Source organism: Streptopelia decaocto, assembly GCF_964273445.1.
Source record: "Streptopelia decaocto genome assembly, chromosome: 25".
Taxonomy (NCBI): domain Eukaryota; kingdom Metazoa; phylum Chordata; class Aves; order Columbiformes; family Columbidae; genus Streptopelia; species Streptopelia decaocto.
The window spans coordinates 1,382,445-1,402,481 of record NC_138680.1 but is presented as its reverse complement, the minus strand read 5'-3'; the positions used below and the strand labels follow the sequence as shown (position 1 = coordinate 1,402,481).

The following is a 20,037-nucleotide window of genomic DNA, read 5'->3' as shown; positions in this document are numbered from 1 at the left end:
ATCCCAGGACCAGGATCCCAAAGGATGCTGCATCCCCGATCCCAGGACCAGGATCCTAAAGGATGTCCCATCCCACCCACTCAGGTTTGAACTGCTCTTACAATCGGCTCCAGCTCCATACAGGACTCCCACGGGGAGCCTTGTGTGCTGCACCACACAGGCTAAAGTGGTTATTTCTGCCTTAAAATACTCCGATCCCCGTGATATTCAGCGCGATATTCACCACGCTTCGCTGTTCCGCCTTCAGGATGGTGCAACGGGGCCGCATCTTGGCTGCAACTTATTCCCAACCGCGGCCGTGGGATCCAAACCCCCCCCCCGAGAAGGGGATTGAAGAGGAAATATATATATAAAATAAATAATGATCTGCCTGGAAGCGGCTGTTCCAGCTTGGGGTCACGGTTACCTCCGAAACGACGCTCAGCCTCGGTTCCTGGGCCGCGGGTCCCATCCTGCCCGTGGGGGACGATTTGGGATGGGTTGTGGGTTCCACAAGAGCAGCAGCGGCGGCCCCTCCGCCTTTGTCTGTTCCTGACCTTTCCCAGCGCTTTGTGGCTTCTCCGGGCTTCTTTTCTTTTCCTTTTGAAGGAATTTGCCTAGAAACAGCCCACACAAAGGGAAAAAGAATAAAACCCCACAACACAACAAAACCAAAGAAATAATCTAACCAGCTGCTTTAGCAAAACAAGCGAGTCTTTACAACCACGAATTGTAATCGGGATTTTTTTTTTTTGCTTATTTTTTTGACTTGTATGTAAAATATGATGAGTCGAGGAGCCATCTGGCTCGGGGAAACACTGACTCGGCGAAAGCGACGGGATGCGGGTCGGGATTTATATTCCAACAGCATCTTTAGGGGATGAGAGGCCCCTTTGTGGCCCGGCCGTGTCGCACAATGGAGCGGAGCTGCCCATGCTGTGCAAACCCCAGCCCCAAAACCCAGGGATTTCGCCCTAAAAAGCGAGAAAAATCCCACCAGATCCCCCAGGATGCAACGAGGGAAAAATCAAATAATTAAATAGAGGGTTTTGCTATGGGCACCTGCAGGAGCTCGGCTGCAGAACTGGGGTTAAATCCTGATTTTGCGCCGTCCTGCTCGGCGGGTCAGGAAGGATCGAGCAAAACAGCAGTGTTTCTTGATCAAATGAAAGGAATTTGAGGCATTCCCGCAGGCTGCGAGGCCGGACGGGCGGCCAGCTCCTCCGCACCCGCACAAACCCGAGAGGAACTAAACCCACGTGGCAGGAAACAGATGAAATGCGTCCTGCCAGCTGCGCCCCTGCATCCCTCAGAATGATGCTCCCACATCAGCGTTTTGCCACACAAGGACGTTCCGGCACCTGTTTCACAGGTTCAATCAGCGTTTCTGTGCTAAACGCCTCGCGGGGAATGCGGTTGATGCCTTTGAAACCATTGGTTTTGATGGATTTAGAGAATCCCAGGATGTCAGGGGTTGGAAGGGCCCTGGAAAGCTCATCCAGTGCAATCCCCCCATGGAGCAGGAACACCCAGATGAGGTTACACAGGAAGGTGTCCAGGCGGGTTGGAATGTCTGCACAGAAGGAGACTCCACAACCCCCTGGGCAGCCTGGGCCAGGCTCTGACACCCTCACCAGGAACAAGTTTCTTCTCAAATTTAAGTGGAACCTCTTGTGTTCCAGTTTGAACCCATTGCCCCTTGTCCTATCACTGGCTGTCACCGAGAAGAGCCTGGCTCCATCCTCCTGACACTCCCCCTTTAGATATCTGTAAACATGAATGAGTCCCCCCTCAGTCTCCTCTTGTCCAGCTCCAGAGCCCCAGCTCCCTCAGCCTTTCCTCACCCGGGAGATGCTCCACTCCCTCCAGCATCTTTGTTGCCCTGCGCTGGACTCTCTGCAGCAGTTCCCTGTCCTGCTGGAACTGAGGGGCCACAACTGGACACAAGATTCCAGGTGTGGTCTCCCCAGGGCAGAGCAGAGGGGCAGGAGAACCTCTCTGACCTACTACTCGATTTACTTCTGTTCGTGCTGAAGGTCAAGGAGCTCAGTCAGCCCCAAATGTAAGGCACCAGCTCCAAAATTCTCCAAAATTCTCCCAAATCCAAGTATTTCCCCCCAGACTCAGCAAGCATCCAAACTCCTTTCGCTTCCCAGCTTTAAGACCCCCAAGGTAATTGTCAGTAAATACCAAACGATATTACGCATTTGGCTATGCGCTGGCTCAGGAGCATCTGTTACCCCTTCCGCAGCCTCCGGGAGCCAGATGGGAGGAGAAGCAGCTTTTCAAAAGGCTTTTGCTCGCACCTAATACGTGTTTCTTCAAACACGGACTCTGTCGCTATTTGAGGCCGTTTCGATCGCTCTGAAAATCCCCAAGTTCTGAGATTTTGCTGGCAGTTTAGTCCTTTTTATTGTGTCAATGCAGCTGATGCTGAATATTTGACTCAGGCCAGACACAAGGAGAAAACTCAATGATTTCCAGAGCTGTGACCCAGTAGCACGAAGGATTAATCAAGGATTAAGATCAGAGATGTTTTCACCGCCAACTCAAACCCAGCCCAGCTCAGGAACTATTATAATATTATTTATTATAACAGAAATCCCTCACCCTGGTCCAACAGCTGCTCCATCGCCTTTGATACCAGATCCACTTTCACCCTCTCGCTGCCAATTTAGGCGGCTTTTGGCTTTGTTTCTCTGTTAGGCTACGCCTAAGTTAAGAAAAGCGCTTGGGTATCTTAATTCCCCTTAAAAGCAAGAGTAGCTCAGATACCTGGGAGGCTGTTGGACGTCTGGAGACACTGGGGACCCTCAGCCGGACATTTCCAGGTCCTAAATCCATTGCACGTCCCCGCCGACGTCCCGAAATTCATATTCCAGCTCCCGATTAAACAAACGAGTTCGTTAAGTGGTTGGGGATGAGACAAGGCGACGCTCAACTCATTTATCTTAAATTAGCTTCAATTAAAGTGTCCCAGAGGAGCGACAGGAGGTGAACCCCACGAGGGGCCCAGAATTTGCTGTGGCTACAAATCGCCAAAGAATTTAGCCCCCAAATTCCCAATCCTAAAGCTTTACCTTAAACCAGAAGTGATTTCTCTGCTTTAACTCTCCCTGCTCGTATTTTTAACTGGACTGAGTAACTCAAAGCCTCTGCTCAGTGCACTAAGAGAACTTAGAGGTTGTTTAATTCTAATTAGGAAATTAATCGCTGAGTTTTTCTGCATGGATGTTGCTGAGAAACTCATCAGTGCTGACCCTGCGACTGGTTCTATAGGGAATTTTGCTGCCCGAGCGCAAGGACAGACGGTAAAGAAAGACATACGGACGGTCAGCAGGGACTTTTCCAAATAAATCAGATACATTTAATGTGTTTTCATGGTATGAGCTGAGAGCTGGAAGGGTCAAGAAGGCGACCGGGGGTGTATTTTTGGGTGGCACTTAACTATCGATTCTCCTCCAAACGGGATGTTCCAAAGGAAGTTTAACACCACGCTCTGGACTTGCATCTATGCCCGCGTTTATTTATACCGAACAGCTTGAAAAATACAGAATAAAATAGCTTTATCTACTATTATTCACAACATCTGGTCCAAATATTACATTTTTTTAAATATTTAATTGTTTCATGAAGCGATGTTAGAAAAAAATATGAAATAATAAAAAAAAAACCCTCCATAAAGGAATTAAACATCTCAGAACAAAAAACCAAACCAAAAACCCCCCTCTTGCTGTTTAAAAGAAGTTTTACAGCCAAAATCAGTCACGGAAAGTAATGAATAGATATTTATCCCCACTGCCTAAGAACAGTCAATAGTTTGTTATGCCAAAGGTTGTTATAGAGAAAGGTACAATAATTTGGACTGGCAGCAAGATGGTTTATCTGGAAAGATGTCAATGCCGGCTGGTACACAAGGCAATTCTAAATAGAATATATGTCTCGTAGCGATATGTATGGATGACGATGCGGAGTCACAGGTAAATCAGAACTCGATGGGAATATCTGGGGTGGCTCCGAACGCGGATCCCCAAGACTTGGGCTGAACGGCAGTGAAATGCCGGCAAAATTGGGGCCTCCGACACCGCGAGGATGGGAAAGGAGAGGAGCCGTGGCCAAACGGGCATCAGCTGGAGGAAATAATGGGGAATGGGTGGGTGAGTGGGGGGTTTGCTGTGAGAGTGAGTGAACTGGCACTGCCCCCTGAACATGGGAACAAGAAGAGAAAAGGAAAAAGAGAGAGAGGAGAGAAGAGGAAGGGAGGAAGGGAGGAAGGGAGGGAGGGAGGGAGGGAGGAAGGAAGGAAGGAAGGAAGGAAGGAAGGAAGGAAGGAAGGAAGGAAGGAAGGAAGGAAGGAAGGAAGGAAGGAAGGAAGGAAGGAAGGAAGGAAGGAAGGAAGGAAGGAAGGAAGGAAGGAAGGAAGGAAGGAAGGAAGGAAGGAAGGAAGGAAGGGGAAAGACGAGGAAGGAAAGGGAAGGAGGGAAGGAAGAGGAAGGAGGAGGAAGGAAGGAAGAGGAAGGAGGAGGAGGGAAGGAAGGAGGAGGAGGGAAGGAAGGGGAAAGAAGGGAGGAAGGGAGGAAGGAAGGGGAAGGAAGGGAGGAAGGAAGGGAGGAAGGGAGGAAGGAAGGGAGGAAGGAAGGAAGGAAGGAAGGAGGGAAGGAAGGAAGGAAGGAAGGAAGGAAGGAAGGAAGGAAGGAAGGAAGGGGAAAGACGAGGAAGGAAAGGGAAGGAGGGAAGGAAGAGGAAGGAGGAGGAAGGAAGGAAGAGGAAGGAGGAGGAGGGAAGGAAGGGGAAAGAAGGGAGGAAGGAAGGAAGGAAGGAAGGGAGGAAGGAAGGAAGGAAGGAAGGAAGGAAGGAAGGAAGGAAGGAAGGAAGGAAGGAAGGAAGGAAGGAAGGAAGGAAGGAAGGAAGGAAGGAAGGAAGGAAAGAAAAAGAGAAAGAAGAGTGGCTTTTGGTTCGAGAAGGCCACATAAAAGAAACCCCGTGGGTTTGCTGGTCTGTCCACACGCGATTTCTACACGACTCCACAACCCACGTCAAGCGCGGGTGGCTCAGCTCACGGGCCGCAACCAACGGCTCACTCCCAACATCACCGGTTCTGAACTGAAACCAGCTACGCTGCAGCGCTGCTGGTACCACAAATAATGCGATTTTCAGGCCTTTTTATGGAGGACGCGAGGCCGGAAACGAGCGGTGGCGCTCACGGGCGCTCCTCGCGCTGAGGGTTTCATGCCACGAGCGCCAATTCTGCATCGGGACGACCGAGATCTCAGGAGGGAGATGAACAAGAAAGAAACCCTGGAGCATTCGGTAGGAACGGAAAGATGGGTAAATAAAGTATACACAACTACTATCGATTCGTCAATGAAGAAATTCTACCATCAACATGACATTGTCATGACATTCATACCACTCCCTCCCAGGAAAACCGCGGTCATATATCCTGAGCGGAAATGTTATTATTATTTTGTTTTTAATATATGGAAAGAAAATACTGCAATATTCATGTACAAACCAAGTTGCCATATTTAAAGTCAGTATTAAAAGGCATAAAGCAAATTCTGGGTTTAAGGTTTGAACATTCGGAGCGAGGTACCTGATTTAAGTGCCTCCGCCAACACGTTAATCAGCCATAGCCGTTAACTACAAAGCCTAAATTTCTATAGGTATAATTTGCAAGTATTGACTTTAGAAAACGTTTCAACATTAGCAAGAATCCTTAATTTAACCTAAAAAAAAAATACAATAGAATATCAATTACAAAAGTCGCACGTTGTTTTGTTTCGCATACACCGATACCACCTTCGATATGACAAAATGAGATTTCTACCATGAATATTTGCCCTTTCGCCTCAAAGTTTGGTTGAAAACATCTCATTGCCTCTTAACTCATCTCTCAGGTGTCACCTTCCCTACGTGGTTTTGTTTCGTTGAGCTGTTTGAAAGGCAGGTAAGAACATATAGAGGAAAAATACAGATTTCTATATCCAGCCACCTTTCTGTGGCAAATCCGCAACGTAACCGAACACCAACACAGAATTATTTCCCTCCCGGAGAAAATCAATGTGTTTTCTTTGACTGGCAGCGCTCAGATGGTTTTGGGCACATGGGAAAGAGAAACAGGAGCTGCTTTTTGCAAGGCACCCGTGCACCAGCTCCCTCCTTTGCTGGGGAGACGTGATTATTAATAATTGCAATAACTATCCTGCCTTGTACATTCAAAGTACCACCAACTCTGCTATAACCCTTTTCTATACCTTACAGGTGCTTCAGCAGATCCCCTTTGCAAATTGAGGGTCTTATTAACCACTTGTGCTCGTACTAAGATGGAGGGAGTTGTTCCACGTACAGATTTAGCCACAAAAGCGACTGCGAAACTACAGCTACTTATTGTGGGGTTACCAAGGGGTGCTGAACACTCTGAGAATCAGCACAGCGGGACCCAAAGCCACACAAATAATTAAATACAGAGCAATCAAACCTATTTGGAGAGTCTTTCCTAGGCTGTGAGATGGGTGGTGTTCTGCTCCGGGGAGAGGAAAAAATATCCTCGGATTCCTCGCACTGGGATTTGACCAAAGTGTCACAAACCAATTCTCAAGAGAAGGTGATGGAGAACTTGCCCGGCTTCACCGCAGCCCGAGGGGAGAGAAGACAAAGGCGATTTCTCATCTCTCAGCTGCGCAAGAATTGAATTATCAAGAGAATATTTGGGGGGAGAAGTTAGAAAAGCCTGGGTGTTAGTTAGGAAAGGATGCGGGTGACGCTGCTGCGCTCGGCGGCATCACCGCATGTGACGCTTCAATATTTCCGAGGTGGCACAGGTTGAAATAAAACGCTTTTGCCTCCCTTCCTCAACATTTACAAGATAACCAGCTTTGGCATTTTACATCATTGCGACCACCAGAGGTGGGTGGTTTTTTTATCCTGTTCTATATATACACACATATGTTAAACTCCCCTGCGTCTCCCTCACATCTTTGGTTGCACATCACGTTGGGAAATTCGGAAGCTTCGTGCCACTGATTAGAGGTGTCCGCACTCAAACTACCTGCAAGCGGATGTGGAAATCTAACGCCTCGCTACCTGAAGAGGAAAACATTTTAAAGGTTATTACAAAAATGACTTTTGTTTCACAGGTAAACTAACCTTGTCTACTACACAACAACTCTTCTGACCAGCTGTCGAGACAGTCCAATTGACACCAAACTACTGAAAGTTCCCCGAAGCAGGAACAAACACATGCGTAGGTATGGAAAAAGCGGGATATAAAATAGTTTCTGGAAAGAGGCACGGCATGCTGAGAACGACAGCAACGGGATCAGATCAGCGCGACTCTACGCTACTCGGTATCGATCCCTTGAGCTCTTTCCTCGCCCTCCCCACCCCGACCCTTCCATGCGTCAAGAATCAAACAATTCACCTGGAAGTCGACTCGGAGACAAACAGAGTTCCTGCGCTCGTGTCCAGTAGTCAAACTTTGATAAATATATTAATGTATTACAGGATCTGCTGTTGTTTGTTTTCCAGGAGTACAAAACGCAAGCACCGTAGAGCATACTGGCCTTGAAATGACATTACACGACGTTTCCCTGATGATCTCCACAGCTTTTTGGGGCCACACTGAAGTCTAAAACTAACTTGCAATAGTAAGAACATTAAACAGGAGGAAACCTTTTAATGATGAATGCATGATGAGCATGAACACCCACGTAACGTCAGAGCTGAGACTATTCCAGGCCAAAAAAAAATATATCTGAATGGTGCCCTGATTTGGACCCAATACCCGTGAAACCATCCGGTGGGTGAGGACGTCAAATGTAGTGTCTCTGCCGTTCGACATTGCTGCCACATTCACGAGCTTTCGCAGAAACCCCACCAAAAAAGAGAAGAAAAAGAGACAACGCAACATAAGCTGCTCAGGTGCAGCATCAGCTCTCGATATCCGATCAACAAGATTTCGCGTGGCGTTTTGAACCACGTGGCTTTCGCTGCTTAGAACAGCTCAATAATGAGTGTTTTTATCCAGGGAATGTCTTGCTGGATACAGGTATTGAACTGTAAAAGTGTTATCAGGTCCCACCTGGAAATTAAAGGTTTCCCATCTCTGCAAAACTCAAGAAAACCTGCACCTGGACGCTATAATTAGGTGGATAAATGCCCGGTAGAAAAAGCAAATGTTTAAAACACATAAATTGCCATGGAATGAGTGTCTTCGACAGCACCGAGCTATCAGAAGTTCCTCATCGTTTCCATCGGCAAAGTTATTACAGAAATTTGCTGTCCTAACACTGGACATCTGACCGAACCGTCAGTAATTCAAGAGAATCCTCTCATGATTTGCCACTATTAACTAAGCCTGATCTGCAGGGGGCTGAAATTATGGAATGTGCAGATCAGTGAGTAGAAAACAATATATACAGGATCTGACATGAATACATGTATGTTTTTTCTCCCTTTTTTTCTTGTTTTCCCTCCTCTCCTTCTCACCAGACTCAATTTTCCTGGCATAACCACCATTGCCAGCAATGAACGCGCCAAAAATCCCAGCGGCGATGACTCCAATAAGAATCGCCCTAAAGAAAGACCATTTTTCAGTAGCACCTCCACACTTCCAGAAGCCCCATTGAAAAGAAACAGCTTTAGGTGCGCCGGTATCTACAGCTTTTGCAAAACAATCGAACTGAGAAGCATTAGCAAACGTGACCCAGAGACACTAGATCTGGCTACCAGCACCCACAGGAAAGCTATACTTGTTTTCTTTGTCTTTTTTAAATCCGTCTCAGCTCTGGTTCCAGAATTTCAATGCAGATATACAAAACATATATTTTAATGCTTCTTAATCGGCAAGAAACTGCAAATACATCTTGAACTACAACTAGATAAGAGAATTTCAGCTAAGGCTATACTGTAGCTTCCGAGTCTTCATCTGAACTCCTGCAGTTGCTGCTTTTCCTGAAGCCTTTCCACGTGTAACCCACAAATGTTGGGCTGACGGGCAGGAAGCTGAAACACCTGTATTTTTTAATCAAGTTCATGCCAAAAGGCAGATCATAAGTTTCCATGCCGTCCAGCGATTTGCTTCCTTTACCGACCCCTTTCTTCCATTTCCGTATTCCCCTTTCTTCAGGGCTTCCTAGGAGGGAAAATGAAAAGGAAAACATACATTGATATCTTTATGTAAACGCACTCGTATATAGTTAAGAGATAAAAGAAAACCCCAAGTCTCAGACACAACGCTACAAAGATCTTCCAGATTCCTCAAAGAGGCAAAAAAAGGTTTATTGGAAATAGTTATTACCTGTTTTATTCTGGAACTGGAATTTGAGGCAAATTTTTGCTCTTAAATAAACAGAAGCAGGTTTGGATCTTAAAATATTTTGACTCTGTCTCCGCAAAAAGACTATGCTGGGTGGATTTTTATCAGCTATTTTATATGGTGAATAGGATGGAGACCTCAGCCTGAAAAGGATTCAGAGAGTTCTCAGGGAAACTGAGGCACAGAGTTGTTAAGCTCTGGGTGTTTAAGAAGCCAACAACAAAAGCAATAATCAATTCCTCATCATGAAATGCTTTATCTTCATTCAGAAATGCAGTTATTATTTCACATCAATCAACAACACGTGCTGACCTGGAATGGTATTATCCAAAATAAAGGCAACGCAGCCCCCGACAAACATGGCTGTAGTGAGGAGAACGTTTAGTACTTGATCAATGCCCGCTATTCCTAGAAGAACAGGAAAAAAATACATTTAGAGTCTCAATTTTTATTCTACATATACACAACCTACTGGTTTATACACAGGACAAGTGGGAAAACTCCCTATTGAGTTCACCAAGGAATTTACTTGAATAGAACTCTTAAAACAATGTGGGAATAGATGCAGAACTTTCAGCTGATGTAGGACAGTGTGGGGAACCTTCTTCCCCAAAACCCAACCCCATGAATTTACAGTTGTTTATAAATATGTCACAAAATGCCGTTTAGTTTCTCCTGCAGACCCCAGTGCTTGATTTCAACTAAACAGGAGACTATAAAGGGGAACATCAAATTCAGGTCTCAACAGCTCAATTAATTCTATTCTGATTCGAGGGAATAGAGTGTACCATCAGCAAGTTTGCTGATGACACCAAGCTGGGAGGAGTGACTGACACGCCAGAGGCTGTGCTGCCATCAGAGACCTGGACAGGCTGGAGAGTTGGACAGGGAAAAAATTAAATATAACAAGGGCAAGTGTAGAGTCTTGAATCTGGGCAGGAACAACCCCAGGGTCCAGTATAAGTTGGGGAATGACCTATTAGAGAGCAGTGTAGGGGAAAGGGACCTGGGGGTCCTGGGGACAGCAGGGTGACCATGAGCCAGCACTGGGCCCTTGTGGCCAGGAAGCCAATGGGACCTGGGGTGGGTTAGAAGGGGGTGGTCAGTAGGTCAGAGAGGTTCTCCTGCCCCTCTGCTCTGCCCTGGGGAGACCACACCTGGAATCTTGTGTCCAGTTGTGGCCCCTCAGTTCCAGCAGGACAGGGAACTGCTGCAGAGAGTCCAGCGCAGGGCAACAAAGATGCTGAAGGGAGTGGAGCATCTCCCGGGTGAGGAAAGGCTGAGGGAGCTGGGGCTCTGGAGCTGGACAAGAGGAGACTGAGGGGGGACTCATTCATGTTTACAGATATCTAAAGGAGGAGTGTCAGGAGGATGGAGTCAGGATCTTCTCGGTGACAACCAATGGTAGGACAGGGGTAATGGGTTCAAACTGGGACACAAAAGGTTCCACTTAAATTTGAGAAGAAAATTCTTGATGGTGAGGGTGTCAGAGCCTGGCCCAGGCTGCCCAGGGGGTTGTGGAGTCTCCTTCTGTGCAGACATTCCAACCCGCCTGGACACCTTCCTGTGTAACCTCATCTGGGTGTTCCTGCTCCATGGGGGGATTGCACTGGATGAGCTTTCCAGGGCCCTTCCAATCCCTGACATTCTGGGATTATGTGAACACACCCAGCTTCTTATCTATAGCTTTTATTGTCTCCATAATATGTTTTTTCTCTTATTTTACATTACTTTGTGCATGTACTTTGTGTATGAGTAGAAGGTAAAAGCATGCTGCCTGTAAATGAGCAAAAACACGTACCTGTGACCAGTGGATTTTGTTTGAGATAGCTCGGAAGGACGAGTCCGAAGAAAATGGAAAATCCAAGTACAAACAGGTTACGAGAAGAATTTAAATCAATGAACTGGAGGTTAGACAGACCCACGGCTGTAATCATCCCTAAACGAGAAGAAAACAAGCCTCAGCTTTGACATAGCAAAAAAAGATAGCAACACACGCATAAAAAAAGCACTAAGAGTAAAAGATGAAGCCGCACAGTGCACAAAAAGGAGCAAAAAAAACATAATTTTACCGAAGAGAGTGCAGAAGAGGGCGCCGAGCACGGGGTCAGGCAGCGAGGCGAAGAGAGCGCTGAACTTGCCGACCATCCCCAGCAGGAGCATGAAGGCTGCGCCGTATTGAATCACCCGCCGGCTTCCCACCTGCGCAAGAGCAAAAAACCCCTCACTTTACACCTTGCACATTATTTATTATTCTCTTTGGCATTTAAAGCTTCTTTTCAAGCTCCTGTGTGTTAGTGGCTGACACGCCAGAAGGCTGTGCTGCCATCCAGTGAGACCTGGACAGGCTGGAGAGTTGGGTGGGAAAAATGTAATGAAATAGAACAAGGGCAAGTGTAGAGTCCTGAATCTGGGCAGGAACAACCCCAGGTTCAAGTTGGGGAATGACCTATTAGAGAGCAGCGTAGGGGAAAGGGACCTGGGGGTCCTGGGGACAGCAGGGTGACCATGAGCCAGCACTGGGCCCTTGTGGCCAGGAAGCCAATGGGACCTGGGGTGGGTTAGAAGGGGGTGGTCAGTAGGTCAGAGAGGTTCTCCTGCCCCTCTGCTCTGCCCTGGGGAGACCACACCTGGAATATTGTGTCCAGCTGTGTCCCCTCAGTTCCAGCAGGACAGGGAACTGCTGCAGAGAGTCCAGCGCAGGGCAACAAAGATGCTGAAGGGGGTGGAGCATCTCCCGGGTGAGGAAAGGCTGAGGGAGCTGGGGCTCTGGAGCTGGACAAGAGGAGACTGAGGGGGGACTCATTCATGGTGATCAATATGGAACAGGTGAGTGTCAGGAATATGGAGCCAGGCTCTTCTCGGTGACAACCAATGATAGGACAAGGGGTAATGGGTTCAAACTGGAACACAAGAGGTTCCACTTAAATTTGAGAAGAAACTTCTTCCCGGTGAGGGTGGCAGAGCCTGGCCCAGGCTGCCCAGGGGGTTGTGGAGTCTCCTTCTGTGCAGACATTCCAACCCGCCTGGACACCTTCCTGTGTAACCTCATCTGGGTGTTCCTGCTCCATGGGGGGATTGCACCGGATGAGCTTTCCAGGTCCCTTCCAACCCCTGACATTCTGGGATTCTGGGTTGATTTTTGCGTGTGGTGCTGAAGCACAGGCCACAGAGTCATTACAAACGGCTTTGGAGGGCTCAGTTGTAACGTGGCTGCGCTCCAATTTTAACCTGATTAGGTTTTGTTTTCCTTAACATTAAGACGTGTTTAAACCCATCTGTAACAGCTACAGCCACAATAACCATGAAATGTGGCACAGTCCCATCTACAATAAAGAAAACAAATAGGAAAGGCGGCAAACAGACCAATTACAACGCAAATGGGGAAAAAATAATAAAATCCACATGTTGCTGCCCTGTTATACAAGAATATTTGTATTATTAGTTATATTACTGACATGCAGTTCACTCGAAGGAGATGCTGGTTTTCTAGGCAGAGATTATAAGCTGGTTTTATAACATCCCTCTTTGAGATCAGAACCAAATTCATTTCACATGCAAATCGTGGCTGTGCTAAAACTGACGCCAAGTGCCTGCACTTCCTTCCCATATTTATTTTAAGCATTCAAACTTCAGGGCAGCATTTCTCTGGTACTTTTTTGTAGTGGCAGCCGAAAAACCTGAATGTTCAATATTTTAATTGTGTTACACTTGAATAAGAGGAACATCAGGTACAAAAAAACCCTTTTTACACTGCCAAGGTGGTTTCTAGCAAAGCCCTTTGTAGGTGCCCTATTACACAGTATTAAGCTTTAAAGAGAAGTAGATATTAATTCGTTAATCATGTGTGACTGAGCTTAATGAGTGAAATGAGAAAAAAAATAAAGCATTGATATGGTACCTGGTACCTTATCGGAGCATCCATGTCATCACCACATTGTGGGATAAACTGCCTATATTTTGCCCCAACTAATCAGAAATTGATTGTCATCAAATCAAACTCGCTCACAGATTAGCTCCAAGACTTTTGTGGCTTCAACTGGGTGTAAATACCGTACATTTAAATTCTAAGCGTCATCATACACTGATTTTGAGGCAGATAAATGTCTCTTTCAAATGTTGCTCTGGTACGACGGGATCACCACGGCTACGCAGTCTTTGCTCACAAGCACTAAAGATTTCCTCTCCTAAATAAACAGTGGAGCATCTACACACCAAAAAACCCCCCTATTTTGATACAAACCGAAGCTGCAAAACTATGGGGGGTTTAGGAATGAGTGTGCAGACAAGAAAACAAGACAAAACACTGGAGCAGAGCCATCCAGCTGTGCCATCCAGCTGTGCCACCCGGATAAGGGACATTCACTCCTCCAGTAGACCCAACTGTAGTTAACTCTGTTCTCTAACAGCTGTCAGTTTAACATTCATTTTTCGCCATTTCGAAGCACAACGTGCACTCATTTCTGCGGACTGTTAATAAAAAAATGGCTGTTAATTCATATCAAGCCCGATGAAGTAACAACAGAAAGGGAGCAGAACACAATAAGCCTCTCTTGAAGGGTTGTTCTAACTAACATTTATTCTAGGAAATTTCCATCAGCAGCTGACTGGGAGACTTATACAGACAGCAGATGGTGCTATTAGTATTTATGTTCCACTGTAAAACCAAAGAGAATCATCCTTTGTGCAGAAAAAAAATGGCTGAAGATAAATCCATCATCTCTATTAGATTAAGTCAGAAGGATGAGTTATTGTAAGTGGAGAGCGTACATCTTCTGTCTTGTACGCATGAAGTTGATTTATTTTTCAAGCGAAACACGCAACAAGATGTACGTGTTTCCAACATAAATTACTCTTACCCATTCGGGTGATATTTCTTAACAAGGTTAAATTAACAATATCGAGCAAATCTATCTGCAGTCCAAGGTCTCCTGCTTCAGCAAGGCATTCAAGCACATATCCAGTGCTGCACGTGAATAAAGGAATTCCTCAAATATTGATATATTTGGCTGAGTAACACCCCAAAAAACAGGTGATCCCCTAAGCATGCTCAGTGCTTTAAGAACCTATAATGCCAGAAACAACTATTTAGGGCACGTTTAATGTTGAAGTTACCTTGAGTGCGATGTCCGAGTACAGACGTAGATAAGACCCAAGGACCTCAAGTTGCGTTTCATTGAGACATTAAAAATAGTCAGTTCTTTAGCACAAAAGAATATAAATTTCTTTACGGTTTACAGTGTTTATGCCTCGACTCAAAGCACCCTTAGAGCCCTGAAATGCTGCCTTGATTTTCAAAGCTTATTTAGCATCATGTGCTTTATGCAGGTTTTCTAACTGCGCTTTACTCCAAATAAAAATAAGGTTTTTGAGGTCCTTGTCCAGAATGTGATTCCATTAGACAATGGCTGCTACAGCCAATGTATAAATTCAGAATGCAGTGTAAAGTCTGTGTGCACAAAACAATAAGTAGTATGGTTTACTGGAGGAGGATCATGCTGGGAAACATGAAAGTGGCACCAAAGGAGATAAAATACTCCGGTCGCTGAGGAATCGAGGTAAAGCACAAACCTTCGTGATGCCCAGGACACCGATGTTGGGGCTGGAAGAAGTGGATCCGTTCCCTGTCCCAAATACGCCATCCAGAACACAGGAGAGACCCTCAATAAAAATCCCTCTGGAAATCACAGAGAAAGAGTCAAACTTGTATTAGCACAGACTCACTTCAGACTGCACGCCTGCTAAGGCACCTGTCCCGCATTCATTATTATAATTCATATTTCAAGCTCCAACACACCTGCAAAACCAACCTGAGTTCTGTTTTCTATGTCTTAGACACCCACGTTCTCAAACTGAGGAAATTTCAAAGTAATTCAAGTCAAACTTAGGGCTGCTCTTTATTTCTAAAATTGCACTTCAAATGAATTTGAGAAGCCGCCCTGATTCCAAACCAATTTAGCACTCCATCCCTACAGAAACTGTCCTATTAATTTCCACAGACTCCAGCAGCAACAGGACTAAGTTTCCAACGCTGCACTTGCAATAAAATAATTCAACACGACAGTTGCATCTTATATTTCAGCCCCTTGGCCCTTGTCCTTGACCAAATTGTAGTTTTTAATCTCAAGAGCACATTCCTGTCTTATCCAAGGGGAAAAAAATAGCTTAAGACACTGAAAAATAGATATATTTTTTGACATACCTGTTTATGGCATGAATAGGTGGAGGGGGAGCACAAGACAACCTGGCACAGGCGTAGTAATCTCCTATTGATTCGATAATGCTGGCAACAACGGCGCTGAGCATTCCTATCACCCCGGCGGCTGAAATTGTTGGCAGTCCCCACTGAACTGTGAAGAAAAGAAAACTGAAATCTCTCGTGCCACAGAAAACAATGTCGGTATCAAAACAGCCAGCAATGTATTCGTCTTTAGTGGAATCGGCAAACTCCCTTCACAGTAACGCAGTCTGGCAAGTTCAGGGAGATGAAAGGAGCAATGGAAAAACGGCCGACCCGACCGCTTTGATCACGCTTGGAAAATACCCAAAAAGCCCTAAACCCCACCAAAAAACATTCCTCCTGTTCAGAAGAGAAGGAATTCGAACTACCGCTTGTGGAAAAACAATTCTGATCAGTGAGGCGAACGCCACTTCATTATTATTGCTCTCAAAACTCAGCCCTCCTCTTCAGTAGACCAAACTTGAAACCAAAGGCCAACAACCAGCTCCGATCACTGCACAGACACCCTCCAACTTTAAATTTTTGTCGAGGAGAAAAATCAGATTAATTTAAGCCCGTAGAAAAGCTTGGCAGGTTTTCCACAGCAATTGCCTCGATGCTTTTATCTCTTTGAAACAGATGAGCCTCTCGCAACAAAAGGAACTTGAAATCACATGAATGTGAATGAACAAGGCTTGGGTAAAGAGTTTCGTGTCCTCTTATAAATACATTTTTGTCCTTTGAAAGCACTGATTGGCACCCCCTGACTTTTCATCAGCCTGATTCCAACGCTGCTGCTGGAAGTCGGGACATTTTTGTGTCGTCGTTACATTGTGCTACGCCAAGAACGAGCGTGTGTGGGGCAGGAAAGAGCATTAAGCTGGAAAAAACTCTCTTTAAACGAGAATTGATGACTCCAGTAGATCTACAGGAGTTGCCATAACCCATCCTTATAGAAGTCCAGATAAATCGACCATTCCCCAAAAAGTCCATGTTTTATATAGACGTTATATTATTAGAAGTCAAGAGTTACCTAGATAAACTCTGCAAGTGCCTTGTACAAGTTCAAGTTTCACAGACTTAGTCTTTCTTGGGTGAGGCCTTAGAGTATCAAATTAAAAAGGAAAATAAGAAAAAACCCATCATCCTCACCTCCAATGTCTTTAGTTCAGTGCATGTTGAGTGCATTGGAATATGGTACTGAGAGCAAAATAGCAATGCTTCTGAAAACAGCAGAAATGATACTCGTAGGTGTAGTTTTAGAAAAAACAGCTCTTAAAACCAGATCTACTTACAAGGATAAGGAACCTTGAACCACGGAGCGACCAAGAGCACTCCCCGCCGGGCGTCTGTGCGAGCGTAGAAACCGTACTTGGAACTGTCGGGGGGAAAGACGTCTGTCACCGTGAAGATGAAGCAAAGCAACCACGACACCAAAATGGCTAAAATGATCTGGGAAAGAGAAGAAAAGCTCTTTAAAATAAACCATCACCGGCAATGTTCATCAACAGCAAATGGTTCCTGCGCAGAATATCTATTATGCAGATACCTGAGTGGGATCTGAAGTGAAATTTTGGGTCTGAACAAGCAGTAAATCCTGTAATAGATCTGTTAGGTGTTTCCCCCCAGCCTAAGTGGGACCTGAAGTAAAATTTTAAGTCTGAACAAGCAGTAAATCCTGTAATAGATCCGTTAGGTGTTTCCCTCCCCGGTCCCTAACGAAGCTGCTGTTACAAAAGCTCTAGAATTAGAGCTTCTTCTCTCCCTTCACAACTGGGAAAGTCTCCAAATGGGCACTTACACAAACTCAGGAATTAGTCTCAACTTTACTGGAGAATTAAAAAGAAGCCTTTCACACGGCGGAATGGAGTATTGCTTTCAGAAAACTAGAAGATAATGATCTTACCATTCCTTTGAGGGCTCCATTTAGGCTTTCACTGCATGAATAAACTCACCTCCTTCTCTACCCCTTCCCTCCCTCCACCATCTTCATTACTCCAACAACTCTTCATCACAGATACCACAATGGGCTCTGGCAAAACTACAACATCAGACTATTTCCTTTGGCCAATGAGCCATTTTGTTAAGTTTCCCATCAGCCTACTTAAGCTTTTATCTCACCTTTGTGATCTATTGTATTATGAAATATCAAAACCAAAGAAAAACAAAAAACCAAAACACAAATTAGTTTTGGCAATGTATGCAATGTAGGCCCACTGATGAACGAGGTGGGTGACAGAAGAGGAGACTGAGGGGGGACTCATTCATGTTTACAGATATCTAAAGGGGGAGTGTCAGGAGGATGGAGCCAGGCTCTTCTCGGTGACAACCAGTGATAGGACAAGGGGTAATGGGTTCAAACTGGAACACAAGAGGTTCCACTTAAATTTGAGAAGAAACTTCTTCTCAGTGAGGGTGAGAGACACTGGCCCAGGCTGCCCAGGGGGTTGTGGAGTCTCCTTCTGTGCAGACATTCCAACCCGCCTGGACACCTTCCTGTGTAACCTCATCTGGGTGTTCCTGCTCCACGGGGGGATTGCACTGGATGAGCTTTCCAGGGCCCTTCCAACCCCGCACATTCTGGGATTTTATTTATTTTTTTTTCCAACTGAAGTTTAACTACTTACAGGGAACATTTTGAAAAGCTGCAGCCTGTATGCTGTCCATCCTTTCTTGGATTTGTAGATGGGTAAGGGAAATTTGACATTTCTGGCATACTGAGAAAACAGCAATACCAGGAAAATAGTCCTGCAAAAAAGAAGGAGGGTGGGACAAGAGGGACAAATCATTAGCACCAATATGTTAAAAATCCTTCTCAGCACAAACCTGTTCAGGCACTTCAGACACTGGAAATTTAGCACATCAGAAGAGGATGTATTTTAAGTAAATCCAAGCCAAAATGATTTGTATTCCAAAGTGCTGCAATAACAGCAGCAAACAGATAAATGAAACCAAGAATATTAATCAGATCAGATAAAGATTTCCAGAGCCAAGCAGCCAAAGGGCTGCACTGTGCCCTCGCTTCTTTTTGACTAAAACTCCCATTTTTGTGCCATTTTTTGTGCGTATGAAGCACAAAGGTTGCTGCCTGCAAATAGGAAGAAACAGGAAAACTGGGAGCCTGTACATAAAATGTTTTACATTTCAAAACTTGCGTAAAACTCCAAAGCACTTGAAAAATTTCTGTCAAGGGAAATGATTTCTTAAGCATCCCCCTTTTTTGTATATGCATCTTTCACTAAACAGCTGTAAATCAAGCAGAGCAGAGCCCCAAAAAGCCAAGATTCCATTCAATTGCAGTTCACTTATTAGAGTTTTTAGATGCCTCCAGTATTACAAATCCTCCCCCCTCATCCAAATTGCTGAGCTCCTCTAGATGCTCCAAATTTATTCAACTCTACAGTTAAATTAAGTATCCACTGCAATGAGAAGTATTCTAGAAAGCAGGTTGCTCAACTCTGAGAGACCCAAGCCCAGTTTGGTTATAAAAAGGCTCCAGAGAGTCAAGATGTCTGAAGCAGCAAAGACTTGCTGCAATTTGAGATGATGTTTTTATCAGCTGACTTTACTCTAAATAAAAAGGCAGATTTTCAGCTTCCCTCCCCTTTCTGTCCAGGATCGGTTTCAGTCCATAAGAAACAAAACGGAGCTTTATTCTCCCTCGGTCTGCAGGAACAAAGAGCTCTGTACAAGAAGCATTTAGGTCCTTTACCCCCGAATGATAAAGGCACCTTTTCTGTGCCTTCACAAAACATTTTGGCATTTTTCCCCAAGCCCATTATGGAGAGATGGGCTGCGCTCCAAACAGCAGCTCTCCCGCAATGCTGCGGACTGGTGGTATTTTATTTCGATTTATTTAGTACGGAGTTGTAAACAATGCTGAGGAGGACACATGCATTGACATTCACTGAGACCAATTCATTTCCCAGTTTGCTTGTCTACAAAATAGGTGTAATATTTTATTATATAGTGGGGTTACTGCCATTCTGTAAAATATTACCAAAACTGAGGGTCCAAAAGCCCAGTTTTATTCACCAGATGTTGAGGCAAAGAGCAAGTCAGGAATAATTTCCCTTTTGACCCACCACGATGTGGTTTATGGGTTCAATTCTTTCAGCCTGGCACCTGCAGAACAAGCGAGGTCAGAAAACCGCTTGGGAAGCTGAAAATCTTGTCAAATAGCATCTGCAGTTAACAGGATAACAGCTCTTACCCAGGTTTTATTCTGCTGTGAGAGTCAGCAATACAGGATTTTTAACTCATCAAAACAGTCAAGACAACTTCAAGTGCCGCATCTTGTAGAGATCAGCTACTTAAGAGTGGCTCTGGATGGCTATGGAGTTACATTTTTGCATAGCAGAAGCCAGAAATACTTATTGACTGGGTAATATTTAAATCCTGCTCCTAAATTGATTTGGTTTTTTTTCCAGCTGCAAAATGTCAACTTTAATTACATGTTTCCATGTCCAATTCACCAAAGGTCTGGCTTGATTGATTTAACATTAGTCCCAACTTGCAC

General features: G+C 45.2%; 1 protein-coding gene across 3 annotated transcripts in view; it reads right to left on the bottom strand.

Moving 5' to 3' along the window:
• Positions 1 to 3,484: 3,484 nt before the first annotated feature.
• The window catches only part of SLC23A2 (solute carrier family 23 member 2), a 57,429-nt gene continuing 40,876 nt past the window's right edge, over positions 3,485 to 20,037 (bottom strand). For all 3 annotated transcript variants that reach the window (XM_082072481.1, XM_082072482.1, XM_082072483.1), the window contains 8 exons: positions 18,146 to 18,266; positions 16,814 to 16,970; positions 15,501 to 15,648; positions 14,870 to 14,975; positions 11,371 to 11,500; positions 11,100 to 11,237; positions 9,611 to 9,706; positions 3,485 to 9,115 (listed from right to left, as the gene is read on the bottom strand). In XM_082072481.1, coding sequence (XP_081928607.1) covers positions 8,883 to 9,115; positions 9,611 to 9,706; positions 11,100 to 11,237; positions 11,371 to 11,500; positions 14,870 to 14,975; positions 15,501 to 15,648; positions 16,814 to 16,970; positions 18,146 to 18,266 — 1,129 coding nt within the window. In that variant the 3' untranslated portion in view covers positions 3,485 to 8,882. The remainder of the gene's footprint in view (positions 9,116 to 9,610; positions 9,707 to 11,099; positions 11,238 to 11,370; positions 11,501 to 14,869; positions 14,976 to 15,500; positions 15,649 to 16,813; positions 16,971 to 18,145; positions 18,267 to 20,037) is intronic.